General features: G+C 50.6%; 1 protein-coding gene across 2 annotated transcripts in view; it reads left to right on the top strand.

Moving 5' to 3' along the window:
* Positions 1–15,276, top strand: part of LOC122391497 (formin-2-like) — a 40,895-nt gene extending 25,619 nt beyond the window's left edge. For both annotated transcript variants that reach the window (XM_043385506.1, XM_043385505.1), the window contains exons 3-6: positions 30–179; positions 1,194–1,388; positions 11,413–11,607; positions 14,768–15,276. In XM_043385506.1, coding sequence (XP_043241441.1) covers positions 30–179; positions 1,194–1,388; positions 11,413–11,607; positions 14,768–14,808 — 581 coding nt within the window. In that variant the 3' untranslated portion in view covers positions 14,809–15,276. The remainder of the gene's footprint in view (positions 1–29; positions 180–1,193; positions 1,389–11,412; positions 11,608–14,767) is intronic.
* The last annotated feature ends 1,598 nt before the right edge of the window (positions 15,277–16,874 follow it).

Below are 16,874 nucleotides of genomic sequence, written 5' to 3'. Positions count from 1 at the left end.
CTGTCCCTCACTGCCCCCTTCCCTGCCAGGCCGCAGCGCCGACCCGCCGCCGCCGGCCATCGGAGGACTGGAGGGGTGGCTCTCCCGACTACGTCACCGGTCCGACCGCGCCCTGATGACGTCACTGGACCACCGGCCGCGCTGGCCTCCGAGAGCGCCGCCACTGCCGGCACCAAACGGTACATACTAGATATTTCAATCGGATACCAGCATTGCGGATAAAACTTTTTGGTTAAAACATGGATTTGGTTAAAACTTGGTATGGTATTTCACTCATTTGCTGAGTTTGGTTTGGGATTTAGTATTTTATCATGGTTTTTGTTGGGATTTGATTTGGAATCGGTTTCTGAATGAGTTAAGGTCAACTTTGGTCATCTAAAAGCATTGGGTTTTAGGCAGGCTGAAATTACCTTTCGTGAAGCTTATTTGCTGCACTTTCGAAAAAAATCATGATTCGATGTAAAAGAACACACAAACCAATTAATTGGATATATCAGTAGGTACCTACCTATACGCTGAGAAAAATATTCACTCCAAATGAAAGAGTAAAGTGGTTCCATTTTTAAACCTGTGTTTAGAGTACAATTACTCCACTTACTCCACTTAAAGGTGTAGCATGACTTATTTTATGATGAAAAGAAGTAGGCATACCACCATTAGAGTAAACTACCTCTTGAAAAGAGTAACTGAGCGCGTACCTCATGGTAACCTTACACCACTTAGAGTAGTCTACCTACTTACCTAGGGTTACGACTACTCTAGGTGGTGTAAGCTCATCATGAAGTACGCGCTCAATTGCTCTTTTTTCAAGTAGTAGTTTACTCTAGTGGTGGTATGCGTAGTGCGTACACCTTTCCATTATAAAAAAAAAGTCATCCTTCACCTTTTAGTGGAGTAAGTGGGGTAATTGTACTCTTAACACAGGGTTGAAAATGGAACCACTTTACTCTTTTATTTGGAGTGAATATTTTTCTCAGTGTACTATAATACTACGCACAGATGCACACAGATTCGCCATCACATATGTAGATCAAACGCGCGCGCTCTTTACAGTGATGCTTATTAAACTCACAGGAATGTTTTGATCTAGTTCCAGTTGAGCTATGTTTGCGTTCGACAATGACCTGTATGCCACTTATGGTCACAAGAGGTCATGACGAACGACGCAGACTGACCCCGCGCCTCTGCCCCAGCTGAGCGCCGCCAGGACGGCCCGCCGCCGCCGCCGCTCCCCGCCGGGGGCCCGCCGCCGCTCCCCGCCGGGGGCCCGCCGCCGCTCCCCGCCGGGGGCCCGCCGCCGCCGTCAGCCGGCCGGCCCGGTGTCCGTGGCCGACCGCCGCTGCCGGAGACCGGACTTCTGCTGCGCTTCTTCAGCGCTGTCATGGACGGTACGGCCTGAGCTGACGGTATCGTGGGCCGTTACAGATGGAACGGCTCCCTCCATCATTACGAGTGGACCATTACAGACGGAACAGCTCCCTCATATGCACCGTGGGCCGTTACAGACAGAGCAGCTCCCTCCATCATTACGAGTGGGCCGTTACAGACGGAACAGCTCCCTCATATGCACCGTGGGCCGTTACAGACAGAGCAGCTCCCTCATATGCACCGTGGGCCGTTACAGACGGAGCAGCTCCCTTCATCATTACGAGTGGGCCGTTACAGACGGAGCAGCTCCCTCCATCATTACGAGTGGGCCGTTACAGACGGAACAGCTCCCTCAAATGCACCGTGGGCCGTTACAGACAGATTTCAGATTTTAGATTTATTTGGCGAAAGATCCACATCAGTGATGCCATCCACATTTTTGCTCCATCCCAAGATCTCGACCAGAATTTCCCAAGATTCTCGTCTCGAATCCCAAGACTACCCATCGCATATCCTTAGGAGTACCCCAAGTAAATCCATAGCTTATTTTGGACATATTAGTGTGTTTAGTATTCAACTTTCTCTTCTTCGGGTTCACCCTTGTCCTTATTGGCGTCTTTACAGCAGCTAATGTACCTAGAGGCCGGGGGAGGGGAGGGGGAGGGGGTCGATCGAACTCCTACAGCTGATCGGTTCCTGACCGAGTATAAGAGCTTCACGAAAAATGAAGATGCTGGCCTAGACAACATGAAGCCGGTGGTATCTGATATTATGGTCAGGTCATTCGTCGACCGTCAATGGTGGGTCAAGGACCCAAAACACAAAGTTCGAATCTGTTAGAACTTCTTGGAAACGAAGTCTGTGGGCTGTGGCATTTTGGATTTATTTCGAAATTTGTCTCGTGACACATTTGGAGAAGCTAGGGTCAGGTGAAGTCAGGCTGATGTTTAGTGTTTTCCACCACTGAGTTTTGAAATATGGGCTCCAAAACAAGCTCTTAAAAGCTTATGTGCATCCCGAAATAGAAAAGCCTATCCTGTGAATCTGCGCGTAAGCCAGTGCCCGCTGGGGCCCATGAATTTTCAAGCCGACGATGGCGAGGGGGTCTAAACGAGGACCTAACTCGTCCCCTGGACTATATAGTTACAAGACGTCAGCAGTGTTGTGAAGGTCGCAAGGTTACGCTTTGATTATTTTTGGTCCAGCAGAGCCCAGAGGTCAGGTGACCAGACACTTTTCCGAGGTCAAAGACAAATTGCCCTTATTTTGTTTCGCGGTCAACGGATAAGCCTCCATAGAGCAAAACCGTAAAATGAAACGCTTTGTGCGGGAGCCGCTTTCTGAAATTTCAATATTTCAATATTTTTAGGCATAATATTTGTAAAAGCTTTTCATAGCCATCCAACATCATGGCGCCAAACCACCCATCCCCGTTGATCGGTAGTTGGAAATTAAACAAATGAGCGCCAGTTGCGAACAGCGACTGAAAGCTGCTACTATACCCATAACAAGTAATGGTAGGGTAGCCTGGGGCAAGACGCCCCAGATAATTTATTTTGCTACATAACTTTTGTCCCACATCACCTGGAAGGCCAAATTTGTGCTCAATGCGTTCTTTGGACATTTTACTTTAAATTCCACCCCTCAAATTCATTCACTTATGATCGGACTCCTAGCTAGGAAGTGATTTGTGAAGCAACTGCAAATGGGGCATTTTGCCCCAACCCCAGGGCAAAACGCCCCACGGCCTGGGGCAAGAAGCCCCATACTCTAGATTAAAGATTTAACATGCTAGTTGACTTAAATCTTATATGAGAGGTCTGTTAGACCTTGGGAAGCACGGCACTGAAGTTAGCTCCTTCCACCCTATCAGGTGTTCAGCTATGACACTATTGTATGAGCAGGTTTTTAACCTGCCTCATAAGGCCAAATAATAAGTTATTGCAATGGAAATGTTAACAAAATGCTTCCTTTGCCATCCAGTTGCTGAGAAAAGTACATATAAATGCATAGAAACTTACTGTTAGCCAGCTACCGAACATTAGGAAGTGGGTAGTCCGAACAACACATGAGGTAAATCGCCCCATGGGGCGTTTTGCCCCCCGACCTACTGGGGCGTTTTACCCCATCACGTAGTTCGGTCAGAGAACAACGCCTTGCACTCCAGCAAGGCATAATTTAACACGAACCAAGCCGGCATTATAAGCGTTAGATAAAGTTGTTCAAAATACATAAAAGTCGTTAACCTGATGTGGACCATAAAAGAACGCCATGATGCATAAGCTGACAACAAAACATAAAAATCACTCCAAAAACACTTTTTTGGCTATATCTCCCTAAAGAGTCATCACAATTTCTTTCCAGTCTGCTCATATAATGATCATATAGTGCACGTTTTATAGAAGAGATGATGTTTCTCCAGAACCTTGCCAGTTCCGAGAAACATCGGTGAGGCGTTTTACCTCGGCGGGGCGACTTGCCCCGGTCTACCCTACAAAAATAATTCTGCGACCTCGGAAAGATAATGCCTGCAAGAAACATCGCAAGCTTCGTCCGTTACTTCAATATGTTTGAATGCTATTAACCCTCGCCCCGTTGGGGGGCATTTTGCCCCCCCCCCCCTGTGGTTTTTCCTGAATAGCAAGAAAACGGCGGCGCGCAGCGCCGCCACATTTTCAGTACCATCTCGGGCATCAATTTGACACCTTCACACCAAATTTCAAGTCTTAAGTGATAAGTCACCTTAGGTCAGGAGTTATTGAGGTCAAACTGAGGTCATGTTCGAGCAAAAATGAGCAAAAAACATGCAATCTTGAAACGCTCACCAAATCTACAGCTATCAAGCAATTTCAAAGTTCTTTATATGGTCTAGTAGACAAAAAGCGGCGCTACAAAACTCCTGTCTCGGATTTTCAAAATTTTGGGTTTTTCACCCCAAAAATTCAAAAAAGTAAGTTTTTTAGAAAAACTAAAAACAAATCCGAAATTTTTCCGAATTTCGAAAAAAACGGAATATATGTGATAGTCCCTGCGCTCTTCTCTATACATACCAAATTTCAGATCGATATCTTGTTTTTTGGCCAAGTTATAGCGAAAAAACTGTTCAAAAATGATGACGTCAAATTTTTTGACTCAATTTTTAGCGACTCTAGACCTCGTACGGCAAAACAAAGACCACCATTGAACTCCCCGTGACGAGCTGCATGGATTCAATACCTATTTTATGCAAAAATATCAACTTTGAAATTTGACCTAATTTGACCTGACCTTAACCTGAATTTGACCAAAACGTGACCTAAGCTGGCCCCAAAGGCTGCCTGACCCACATAATCGCATTTGTCATGTAAAATGGACCATAAAACATGTATCACACGACACTTTCATATTGTGACCCCCCGTGACCTGACCTCTGTGACCTGACCTGGTATCAGTGACCTCAAATAGCAAAATATGTGTTTGAAGAACATTTTCCCATCGATGATTTTCAATGAAATGCAATTTACTCGATTTTACAACGCATTTCTTGAAATGCCTGTAAACGGTGAAAATTGGACCTTTGACCTGACCTGTGACGTCATCGGTTTGACCTAGGTCAATAAAATTGGGTCACAAGGTAGTTCCCTGATAGGGCTATCCAACACCGTTTGCCGCTTGTCGCTAGGTTGCGTGGTTCTCGAGATCTTAGGGGGGGGGGTGGCCAAAATGCCCCCCCCCCCCCCAACAGGGCGCGTTGCTCGGCAGAGCCCAACGGGGCGCGGGTTAACCGTCCGTGAGGCAAATCCATCCTAAATTTATTATCGACCAAGGAAAAAAGCATTCGACAGCATGAGAAGACAAAGTGAAATCAGCTTCTGCCAGATCCCAAGATATGCAGCGCAAATCACAAGATCCCAATGTTAATGTTCAAATCCCAAGATCTTGGGACAAATCCCAAGGAATGGCATCGCTGATCCACATTATCACACATGGTTTTTCACAATCGCACGTCAGCAATTCAAACGTTAAAAAACAGGAACAGGTCGGCCAAAGTGGCCACACGGATGCACGTGACGATGTTTTAAACACTCCTTATATTAAAAATATGCTGCTTTAGCTGGTGTTTGAAGGACACACCCAGGGGGGTGACACGGCTATTCGCGCAATGTATTAATTTATGGGCCGCGCGGGGCCTCGCGATGACGCGGCTGGAGGCAAGTGCTCAGCGCGCTAGGATACTTCTGGCGGGGCGGGGCGCTGAACGGTGTGCAATGAATGGGTTATGGTCGGGCAGACAGAGATGAGGTATTGAATTTGAATTGACATCAGCAATCGGGTGGGGAAGGAGAACGTTTCTAATCGAGCTTGGGATGGGGAAAGCCGAAAATATCGCGATCGGCTCATAGCTCAGACAGGGCCGGGTGCCGTACCATGTGTTGTATATTTAGGCTGGCAGACAGAGATGAGTTATTGGATTTAAATTCACTTTACCATCGGTTTCTAGTGGGGTTTGAAGACGTTTTTAGTCAAGCTCGGAGTGGGGCAACCCACTGGCGGATCCAGGGGAAGGCATTTGGAGCAAATGTCTTCCCCCACATTGGCAGCGCCCGAAATCGCTTTTCGAGAATCAGAGAAAACTTCACAACTTTTCTGAGGAAATGTTGGTTAATCACACTGCACAGCAGTACGCAAGGAATCGAAATCCGAGTTTTTTTAAATTAATTCCGAGAAACCTTTTTGGGGTAAGCCCCCGCAGTGTCCAAGACCGCTTCCTGGATCCGCCAGTTGTGAATAAGTCACGGTCGATACCGAGCTTCGGCGGGACCAGGCGCTGTATACGTTGTTCTTTCAATGAAGAGGTGGACAGACACATAGCCCCACATCCTACTGCTATGCCCGTGCTTCTGTGGGTGAAGCACTAAAGCATCACGGAATCCCACAGGACCTGCGAGTCGACGAGGTGGCCGCTTTGGCCGCCGGGTACTGCAGCTCCCTGGAGTTGCCTGGGACCGATGGCAAAACAACAGCTCCGGCGGTGCCCCTATGGGCCGTAGTAATTAGTGAATTCCTGTAATGTAGAGATCATATCCTCAATAATCTCCATTACCATTCTATATTCCTAAACAGTATGACAGAACAATTATGCTTGCCTACGTTCAGGCATTACCTCTGATGGTCATACGCCCAGTACAACATGTGTTGTCTGTCAAACAACAATCGACGACGGGATCCCTTCTCATCATCTCTTAAGCCATCGGTTGTCAATTCACCCACCCCGTTTCCCTAAAAATAGACGGTCAGATTCGGCCTTTACGACCCCTCTAGATTCGCCAGAGACGGGATCAGATCGCAGTTATTGCACCCGTCGGCCGTCTTAGTGTCTTTAATACTATATGACAGCTTCGACCACGGACGTCGGACGGGGTGATCGTTCCACGAATGTACGCACCATCCAGGCCTAGGATGCATCGAGGTTTAAAAGATTGCAGTCTGTAGATCAATCAACATAACAATGGTGGTATGCAACCACATTAAAATATCTCCCCGGCTCCCGCAACGTTCCAACGCCCCTCCGTTATGCATTCGCCTTGTGTGTCCGCCGAGCCGGCTTGCCTCCAATGACGTCATCGGCCGGCCGGCGGCGTTCAAGGTCAAACGGCTGGTGTCCTTACCTGGTATATAGGGCCTTGGACACACCTGGCTCGGTAACTGGGAGCTGGTTGAAAGCTTGCACAGCCCCATAGCACAGCCTGCGTCGTCCCGCTTCCGTTCGGATGCGTGGGAGAGCAAGTTCAGAGGCGCGTCGCGTATTATGAGCGTGTCTCTGTCTCGCCGTCTGACCGAGCGTGTCGGCTATTTCCTCGGGCTGACCACTGACAAGAACGCTGCGCAAACTACACATGCGGCAGTACATCGCCATCTCAGATGCAGTGAATCACCCCATATCATGGAATACATCGGAGATATGGTCCCGTTTTCGTTTCCCGGACACTACACGTGCACAGAAGTTCAGAATCTTCTGAACGCGATGTAACTGGGTCTGGCCACAAGTCCCGTACACTGACATGCAATATCTCACGATTGATATAACAAGAGCTTGAACTATTGGCTTCAGCGCACGCCTTGGGATCACATGTCTCGCATGTCTCAGCGCAACGAGGACGCCGTTGCATTTACCTACGTGTCATCTCGTCAATATGTGACTGGTAGGTCAGGTGTCTGTCGATGATGACGCCGAGGTTTTTCACTACTCTGCTGTCGTTTACAGCCGCTCCACAGAATTTCAGCTGAACGGCGGGCATATGTCGCAGCATAGCCGGCGTTCCAATCACGATCATCTGTGTTTTAGTCGCGTTCAACTTCATTCCATGAGAACAGTACCAGTGATATAAAGAGTCCAGTGCCTGCTCCATCGTCTCTACCATGCTATGAATGTCCTGCTTCTTACCCGTTACCAGGAGTTGTGTGTCGTCGGCGAACTGCACAACGGTCACGGATTCAGGTACGTACAGACTGAGGTCATTTGTGTACAGCGTGTACAATGCACAACTGAGCGACCCGCCCTGGTACACACCGATACTGTTTGGCTTTGTCTGTGAGAAACACACGCTTCCGTCACTGCGGCGTACCTGCACTTGTTGCGTATGGCCTGACAGATAGTTCGCAAACCATTTCGGGTTCACACCGTACAACGCTAGTTTCTCGAGCAGCTTGTCGTGCGGCACAACGTCAAAAGCCTTAGATAAATCGATTAGCACAAGTAACGACACCTCTCCGCTATCCATCGCCCGCAGAACCTTGTCAGTGACGACGTGCAGGGCAGTGTCAGTCGAGTAGCCTCTCCGGTACCCGTGCTGAGTACTAGACAGCAGGTGGCCATTCTCGAGGTAGGTGACCAGCTGTCGTTGCACTACACGCTCGACTATTTTCATCGCTGCAGGCAATATGGAAATCGGTCGCGTGTTCGATGGCTCACTGCTGACTTTGCCTTTGGGTATAGGTGTCACCAGCGTATGTTTCCATTCAGCTGGTATGTCGCCGGTAGTCAGGCACGAGTTGGTTATATTCAGTAGAGCATGTCCTAGTCCTTCGAAAAAATTCTGCATCATATGAACACTGATGCCGTCGGTACCAGTGGACGTGGAGCTCTTCATGCTAGCAAGGGTCGCGAAGAGCGTGTCCATGTCGATGGCGTGTACACAGAAGTAGCTGGTTGAGACACGCGGCAGCCTCACCGGCACAGGGTTGGCCGGGGTAGGAACGCTGGCCGCTGTAGTCCGTCCTACCGATACATAATAATTGTTGAGAGCGTCAGGAGTAGCGTTGGGTATCGACGAATGTTTGCTTTTAGCACCAATGAGCGGCCGCAACACTCGCCACAGGTCGTGCGGCCGAGCCTGAGCGAGCTGCCTCTGAAAGTGTGCCTTACAATCCTTACGGATCGCCGCGCGGCACTGCCTGTTGACGTCCTTGTACTCTGGCAGGTCGTTACGCAGCGCCACCTGGCGACGGTCAATAAGCCGCTTGGTGTCGGCGCTGATTGGCGTACTCCTGATCTGACGCTGCTGTACTCGTCGGAGAGGGGCCACTTCGTCCAGCATCGGTAGAAAAATATCCAGAAACGTCCGCCACTTCTCTGCTGTGGTCTGGCCATGGATGAGAGGGGTCCAGTCCGCGTAGAAAAGACGTTGGTTGAACGCGTCGTTATCTACTCTCACTAGGTTGCGGCGATGAGAGACTGGGCCAGGTCTGTTAATAGGCCGACGGATGGGTCGCAACACTATGCGAGTAAAGTCGTGCGGGGTCCCGTAGTGGCACCTAGTGACTCCAGTGCGCTAAACGAGATCAGGACACGCGACAGCGACAACATCGAGCAGACTGGCAGCGGGCCTGTACGTGGGGTGAGTCCGGTTACACAAATGTAGCCCATAAGAAGATAACATTCTCTGAAGCTTATGACCTGGACTAGCAGTGTCACATTTCAATATGCAACAGTTCAAATCACCGGTTAGAATAATTTTAGCGTTCGGGTAGGACGTAATCATATGCTGTAGCTGCCCTTCAAGATCGTCCAGGTCGGCCGTCAGCTGTCGGGATGTGTTCTGCGGCACACGATATGCTGATGCTATAAGGAATGTCAGACGTTTGTTAGCGTGCACAGCGATCCACAAGATCTCGAGGTTAGAGTCTGCGATTCCGGTAATTGGTGCACTAATCACCTCATGACTATATTTATCACGTATCAGGAACGCCACACCGCCGTGACCCCGAGCCAGGCCTTTCCTCGGGCACCTATCGCATCTAACAAGGGTGTATCCAGCGATCGTCAACAGGCGGTCTGGAATACTTGACGTCAGCCACGTTTCGGATACGGAGAGCACGTCAAAATCGTACACGTTGTGAATATCGTGACGCAGATCGGGTAACTTAGGCTTCATTGATTGGATGTTGATGTGTCCCACGATGAAATGGTCGGAGCTGATGTCCCCGTGACGGCGCCAGTTGGTTGTTGGTTCCGCCTCGCCTGCCACGGCGCCTTCCTCCGCCTCTGCGACCTCGCCGGGGCCGCGCGCCGGCCGGCCCGCTGCTGTCTGATTGGTCGGCGGCACGCGCTGGCCGGCCAGCGGAGCGTCCCACGGCCACCAGCTGACCTTGGGCCGGTTCCCGCTCCGAGCGGCCCCGGCTCCGGCGGCCCGCGGTACGAGGGAGGCCGGCGTCCCCCAGCCGAATCAGCTGATCGGCGGGGTCACGGGCCAATGGTCGGGCGACGACAGACGGACGCCGGGCGCGGGGCCACGGGCCGACGGCAGGTTGAATCGCTTGCAGCAGAGTGCAGAGCGACTGTATGAGAACCACGGCGTATAGCAGGGCGAAAACGGCTCCAGTCGCACGGCAGCGTTGTTGGTACGTACGCGCCATGTCAGACGGTCGGTGGTTGACTCTGGTGGGATGATGTTCGTTGCAGATGCTGGCTGAGGCCTGTTGCAGTCACTCAATTCACTTCACCGCAAAGCCAAAACACATTACGATCACAGCACAATCCTTGACGGTCACAGCACAATCCTTGCAGAGCAGCTCCCTCCATCATTACGAGTGGGCCGTTACAGACGGAGCAGCTCCCTCAAATGCACCGTGGGCCGTTACAGACAGAGCAGCTCCCTCCATCATTACGAGTGGACCATTACAGACGGAGCAGCTCCCTCATATGCACCGTGGGCCGTTACAGACGGAGCAGCTCCCTCCCTCATTACAAGTGGGCCGTTACAGACAGAGCAGCTCCCTCCATCATTACGAGTGGGCCGTTACAGACGGAGCAGCTCCCTCATATGCACCGTGGGCCGTTACAGACAGAGCAGCTCCCTCCATCATTACGAGTGGGCCGTTACAGACGGAGCAGCTCCCTCAAATGCACCTGGGCCGTTACAGACGGAGCAGCTCCCTCCATCATTACGAGTGGGCCGTTACAGACGGAACAGCTCCCTCCCTCATATGCACCGTGGGCCGTTACAGACGGAGCAGCTCCCTCCATCATTACGAGTGGGCCGTTACAGACGGAGCAGCTCCCTCATATGCACCGTGGGCCGTTACAGACGGAGCAGCTCCCTCCATCATTACGAGTGGGCCGTTGTTGTTCCCTGTTCGCGACTGCTGCCCTCACCAGGGGCGGATCCAGGAAATTGCTCGGGGGGGGGGCATTCCGAATCGGGGGCTCCCCATCGATGAGGGTCCTACCTACCCCTAAAATTTTAAGACCGTATTTCGCCCACTATTTCGAATCTGAGGTTGCCCTTATTTATTTTGTTTTCCTTAATTACGCCTGAGGGGCTCCTGAGTAGTCTGAGAAGTCCCTTGATTAGTTTTCAGGGGCCCTTTGAGTAGTCCGAGGCCCCCTGAGTTGTATACAGCCACCTGAGGCATACAGCCACCTGAGGCAGAAGGTCATTGAGAGTCTGAGACATACAGCCACCTGAGTCAGACGGTCACTGAGACAGGTGGTGATCTGAGGCAGACTGTCACTGAGACACACAGTCACCTGAGACTGACAGCCACCTGTGTCTACTCCGGCAGCGCCCTGGAACCTGACGTCGGGCGGCGGCCCGAGCCGGCTGCCACCGCCGCTGCCGGGCCGGTTCATGGGCGGACCGCCGGGCCGGTTCATGGGCGGACCGCCGGGCCGGTTCATGGGCGGACCGCCCGGCCGGTTCATGGAGCCGCCGTTCCGTCCGAACCGGATCCCTGTCATCCACATGGACGACGACCAGGGTGAGACGTGGCGCCGGCGCCGACACACCTGCACTTAAACACCGCGAGCTGACGGCGCTCACATTATTACCTTTTTTCTTCGGGTTAGGCCCTTTCGGTCCAATGAGACCAGTTTAGGGCCGGAAGGTTGATAGGAATTAGGGGGGGGGGGTATTGGTGTGGGCAGGCAACCTAGTGAGTCACCGGGGCTGAGCCCGTCCGAATGGACAGGCCGACCAGCCCCAAAGTAGGCACTCATTGCACCAGGCTACGGGTGTGCTCCCTCGGGAGCAGCGGTGCCGCTCCAAGGGAGCAGACCGCATGAGATTAAGTTGCTTGTCCAGCCCGGGGGAGAGTTGCGGCATGGAGCAGCAGGATTTGAACATCCTGAGGATGGAAGCGAGGGACGAGTCGGGGGCTTACACGTGCCATCTGTGCTACATGGACATGTTTTTGACGACGTTTGGTAGACACCCATGGAATGGGCACATGCAGTTCAATAGCGCATTGATCAGTGGAATTTCAATGGAAATACGTTAGTTTCAGCAATCAGTAATCCTATATTCTAATGCACGTGCTCACGTGCAGAATGCCGCTTTCAGATCTCAGGAACGGCTGGGCCGATTGCGTTCAAATTTGGCACACCGCTAGCGACCGGTTAGAAGGGCGCTTTGCCCGTTAGAACGGTGTCCGTTGGAAGTACCCTCTCGCCCTTCCGCACGTGCAGGGCTCACAATGTCGCTCGCTCGTTCTTCGCCCAAAAGGCGTTTTACTGGTTTTTAGCACATGCCATTTTTGTCATACGTGCTAAAAATGACAACGATTCTGCTATTTTTGACAACGATGAAGCCGATTTCACTCATCAGCAAGGAAATCACGATTTTGGAAAGATAAGCACTGATTTTGGAAAAGAAGTGCTGCCACCTGGTGCAAAAAGAAGAAGCCAGCTTTAAAGGCCTGGCTACACTATGCGTTTTCTTCGTGCGTTTTTTGCGTGTTTGCGTGTTTTGCGTGATATCGTTCTAGAAAAAGGAACGATATTACGTTTTCGTGATGTTTTTCACCTTAAATTTTAGTTACATAAGAGTTATATTAGCTTTTGTATATAATCAAAGTAAAATTTTTATTGTTTATAACTTTTTTCCTAGAACGATATCCCGGCAGTTGCTGGGGTATTTCGCCACCCACCGTTTGCTGGGGGGGGGGGGGGCGTTAAACGCCCCCAGCCGATAACTCGAGAACCAATAGGCGCAGCGAAACGCACGAGGCGGCAAACGAAAGAACGCGACGAGACGCTTCAGATGAGTACTTAAAAATTGAATTTTGAGGTCACAGGTCGGGTCAAGGTCAGGTCAAACACCTGAAATCGGGCTTTCAGTAGCATGGACTTCAGGACTTCGCAATGGGCGCCTCTCGTCATAAACTCTGTCAAAACGGTGCACAATCCATCATATAAGGCCTACAAGAGTGTCAGCTCCATGTAGGGGTCAGTCAAGCATAGGTCAGGGTCAAGGTCAGGTCAACCGGGTAGGCACATATCCCCGAAAATCAAAACTGATATTCGCAGCCTGTGACACATGTTTTATAAGTAATTTGGGGCGTAGAACACGATGGTGACATTCATTTTATCATATGTGTTCGTGTTTGGCTCAAAAAGTTCAACTTAAGAAATGCATGTATCATGGTCGTGAAGTAGTCACGAGAAATTGCCAAGATTCAGTTCAAGCTTATGGAAAATGCGGAACGATAATCAATAATCGAAGGTAGCCATTTGATTGATCATGGTATTGGCAGTCTAATGGCGTTTACGGCATGTCTGTATGTCTGTTTTGTGATTTTATATGATTTTTTGAACATATGCCGTTTTTGGTCGAAAACTCAGAAATCATGACGTCACTAAAACCTCGATATCTCAAAAATTTTCCGACCGATTTTTTGAAACTTTGTCACAATACACTTCAATCAATTCCCTACAGGTACCCAAAATTTGGCGCGCCTGCGGCGCGCCGTTTTTATGCTATGGCCCGGCGAAAAAAGTGGGGGCGTTTAACGCCCCCCCCCCCCAGCAACTCGCGGGATATTACGCAAAACACGCAAACCTGCAAAAACGCACGCAGAAAACGCATAGTGTAGCCAGGCCTTAATGTGCCCAACTTTGTATGGTAGTTTGTTTTGTGGCCTGAAGTTGGAACTTAAAATTGAAGCATCCGAAAATAATCGACCTATTGATCGAAAACATGATGTTGATGAAAAAAAAATGATATGTTAAATTGAGAGAGGAGGCCATTTTATCCAGATGCGGTGGTTTACTAATTACTTCTTGAAATTATTTCTTGCTGATGACGGCCGCGCATCATCCGTCATTACATGGCGGTCGTCATAAGCAAATATGATTTCAAGAAGTAAACCACCGCATCTGGATAAAATAGCCTCCTCTCTCAACTTCACATATTATCTCTTCAGCAAAATTATGTTTACGTTAGCAAAATTATGTTAGGGTGGCGGTCCGTCCGGAGCTCCGGGGAGTTATCCCACAGCTCTCCCCGGACGGGGAGGTAGCCAACAGATCTCCCCGGGGTCGGGGCGGACATAGCCAATGGTGCCGTCCCGGCCTGGCCGGACGGGCCGCACATACAACTGTGGATACGCCAGACAGTTGTGAATCGAAAGTGTCCTGTTTTATATTGTGTTGTGTTGGGCTATTGTTATGTAAATAAATATTATAAAAATGTTTTCGATCAATATCGATCATTTTCGGATGCTTCAATTTAAAGTTCCAACTTCAGGCCACAAAAAAGGTATACTTCAACGTTGGACTACCATACAAACAACGGCCATATTTAAGCTGGTTTCTTCTTCTTGCACCAGGTGGCAGCATTTCTTTTCCAAAATCAGTGCTTGTATTTCCAAAATCGTGATTTCCTCGCTGAGGAGTGAAATTGGCTTCATCGTTGCCAAAAACAGCTGATAGCGTTGTCATTTTTGGCGCATGGTTGCCAAAAATGGCATGTGCTAAAAATGACAACGATTGACCAAACCTCCACTGACCGATAGGTATATGCGCTGTTGGCTATGTCTGCAGACTGATCACGGCTGAATACCAGGCCGCACACTGAGGACATCTATCGGAGGTGCGTGTAACTAACCGCCAGCTATCTGAACCAGCCCGCCCCTGTTCCAGACTCGGAGGACACCATTCTGGACATTGACATCACCGAGTGACGTCACACCGGGTGTCGCCCAGTGTGACGTCACACTGCAGAGCTGAGCCTCCCTGAGTAGGAAGCGGGCGGACCGATGTATGACGTCACGTCAGCTGGCCGGCGCCGGTGCCCGCACCACTGCACTGGCCTCCAGCGGCGGCGAGCCGGCACTGCGCGGCCGGGCGGCCGGAGCTGCCCCGGCACCAGGCGCCCCGAGCAGCTGCCGGCGCCCCGAGCAGCTGCCGGCGCCCCCAGCAGCTGACGGCGCCCCAAGCAGCTGCCGGCGCCCCCGAGCAGCTGCCGGCGCCCCCAGCAGCTGCCGGCGCCCCGAGCAGCTGCCGCTTCAATACCGAGCGCAGACGAGCCGACGTCCCGACCCGGGCCGCGCCAGCTGTTATATGACACAGATGAACGCCCAAACTGCCGACCGCGCCGACTGCTGTAATGGCTGTTAAACGAAGATATTGAAATAAAACGTCGGAACGGAGACCGCCTTTATAAATGTCCCATTAAAATACAATGAATTGTATGTAGTATTATTGCACGTGACCAGTGTTCTCCCCGCTCTGCTGGGCGGGCTGGCCTGGCGCCGAGCACCACCATCACAGACTCATCAGTGGCGGCGCTGAGGGTGACGTCATCGGCCGGCCGGCCCGCCCCGAGTGACGTCACCGGCCGGCCGGCCCGATATGGCGGCGCTGGATGCCCGGACGGGGAGGGGGGAGGAGAGGGGCGGGCACCGGTCCAGGCCGCTCCAGTGGGCGCCGGCAGAGGGAGGGGCAGAGGGGGCAGAGGGGGCAGAGGTGTGAGTCAGGCGGAGCGGTGGGCTCAGAGCCGGCCCCCGGAAAGCTGCCCAAACTCAGACACTAGGTACGCTTCCATGGTACAAGTTAAGCCGATCTTGTAAAATGTTTTTTCTCCATCATATCATTTAGACATCATTTAAAATTGTTTATAGGATTAACCCTCGCCCATATTGGTGTTTTCACAGATGGTGTCTTCATGCATTTAGGCCAGGTCGGGTCAGGTCGGGTCAGGTCAACCAGTAGGGTCCTACCGGGTATTCGTAGTGGGTGTCAACCGCCTCTGACAGCTTCGTAACATATTACGAAGTCATCAGTTTTTTTTTTTTTTCGCAATACCTCGCGAGTTTTTTTTTGCGATAGAGAGCTGAAACTTAGCATACCTGACCCTTGATCCAATCCGCATCTTGTGACACCCTCTGCATTTTCAGGGTAGGTGAGGTCACTGACCTATGACGTCATACGTGAACCTCAGCACGGTCCTCAGATGTCGCAACTTCGCAGCGCCCTCTGTGCCAGAGGAGCTTTTACAAGGAGGTGAAACTTGCAGGTTGTAGGTTGTAGTATCCTCCAGAGTTCTCACAACTTGCATATCTCGGGTTTTTTTAGCACCCCCGTGTTTTTCGCAAATACCTCAAAAACGGTATCGCGAACCGTCGCTGTTTTTTCCTCCTTATCATACATCATGTCTACATATGTTGTGAAAACAGCTAGTAGGTATGTGCAAAATGCATACCTCGGAATTTTGATATCAGTGATCCAAGGTCAGGTCAGTTTTGCGACGTCCACAGTCCCCATAATAAGTCAACGGGAGAAAATTGAAAGACGCCTCTTTTGGACAAGTCATTCTAAACACTCTCAAACACTGACTTACACGTAATTCTGACACACTAAGCATGAAAATGGCACATGTGATCCCTGTGTATGACCCTGGGGTCATATCAGGTCACAGATCTAACAGTTTTTTTTTTCACGAAAAAAACTTTGGATAGAGGCATGCTAGAGCGATGAAAACGCCTTAGTTCGACGTGTGTGTTCAGCTCGACGATACGGATCGACTGAAATGCAGCATGGCCCTTTCCAGTCCGGTCATGACCTTGACCTGAGGTCAAATTTTCAAGTTGACCTTTCGAGGTCAACTTATAGTTCATGCGTCTTGACGAAAGGAACACGATGCCGGCAAAAATAAGCTTGTGAAAACTTGAGCCAAGAGATATTGCACAAAAAACTGCACCGCAAAATTTATTTCTTTTGGCAGTTTTTGTCCTCTACAAGCAAAACC

This window comes from Amphibalanus amphitrite, unplaced genomic scaffold (assembly GCF_019059575.1).
Source record: "Amphibalanus amphitrite isolate SeventyFive unplaced genomic scaffold, NRLGWU_Aamphi_draft 000440F_arrow, whole genome shotgun sequence".
Taxonomy (NCBI): Eukaryota; Metazoa; Arthropoda; class Thecostraca; order Balanomorpha; family Balanidae; genus Amphibalanus; species Amphibalanus amphitrite.
The sequence above is the reverse complement of the archived record's forward strand: the minus strand, read 5'-3'. Positions and strand labels throughout refer to the sequence as shown.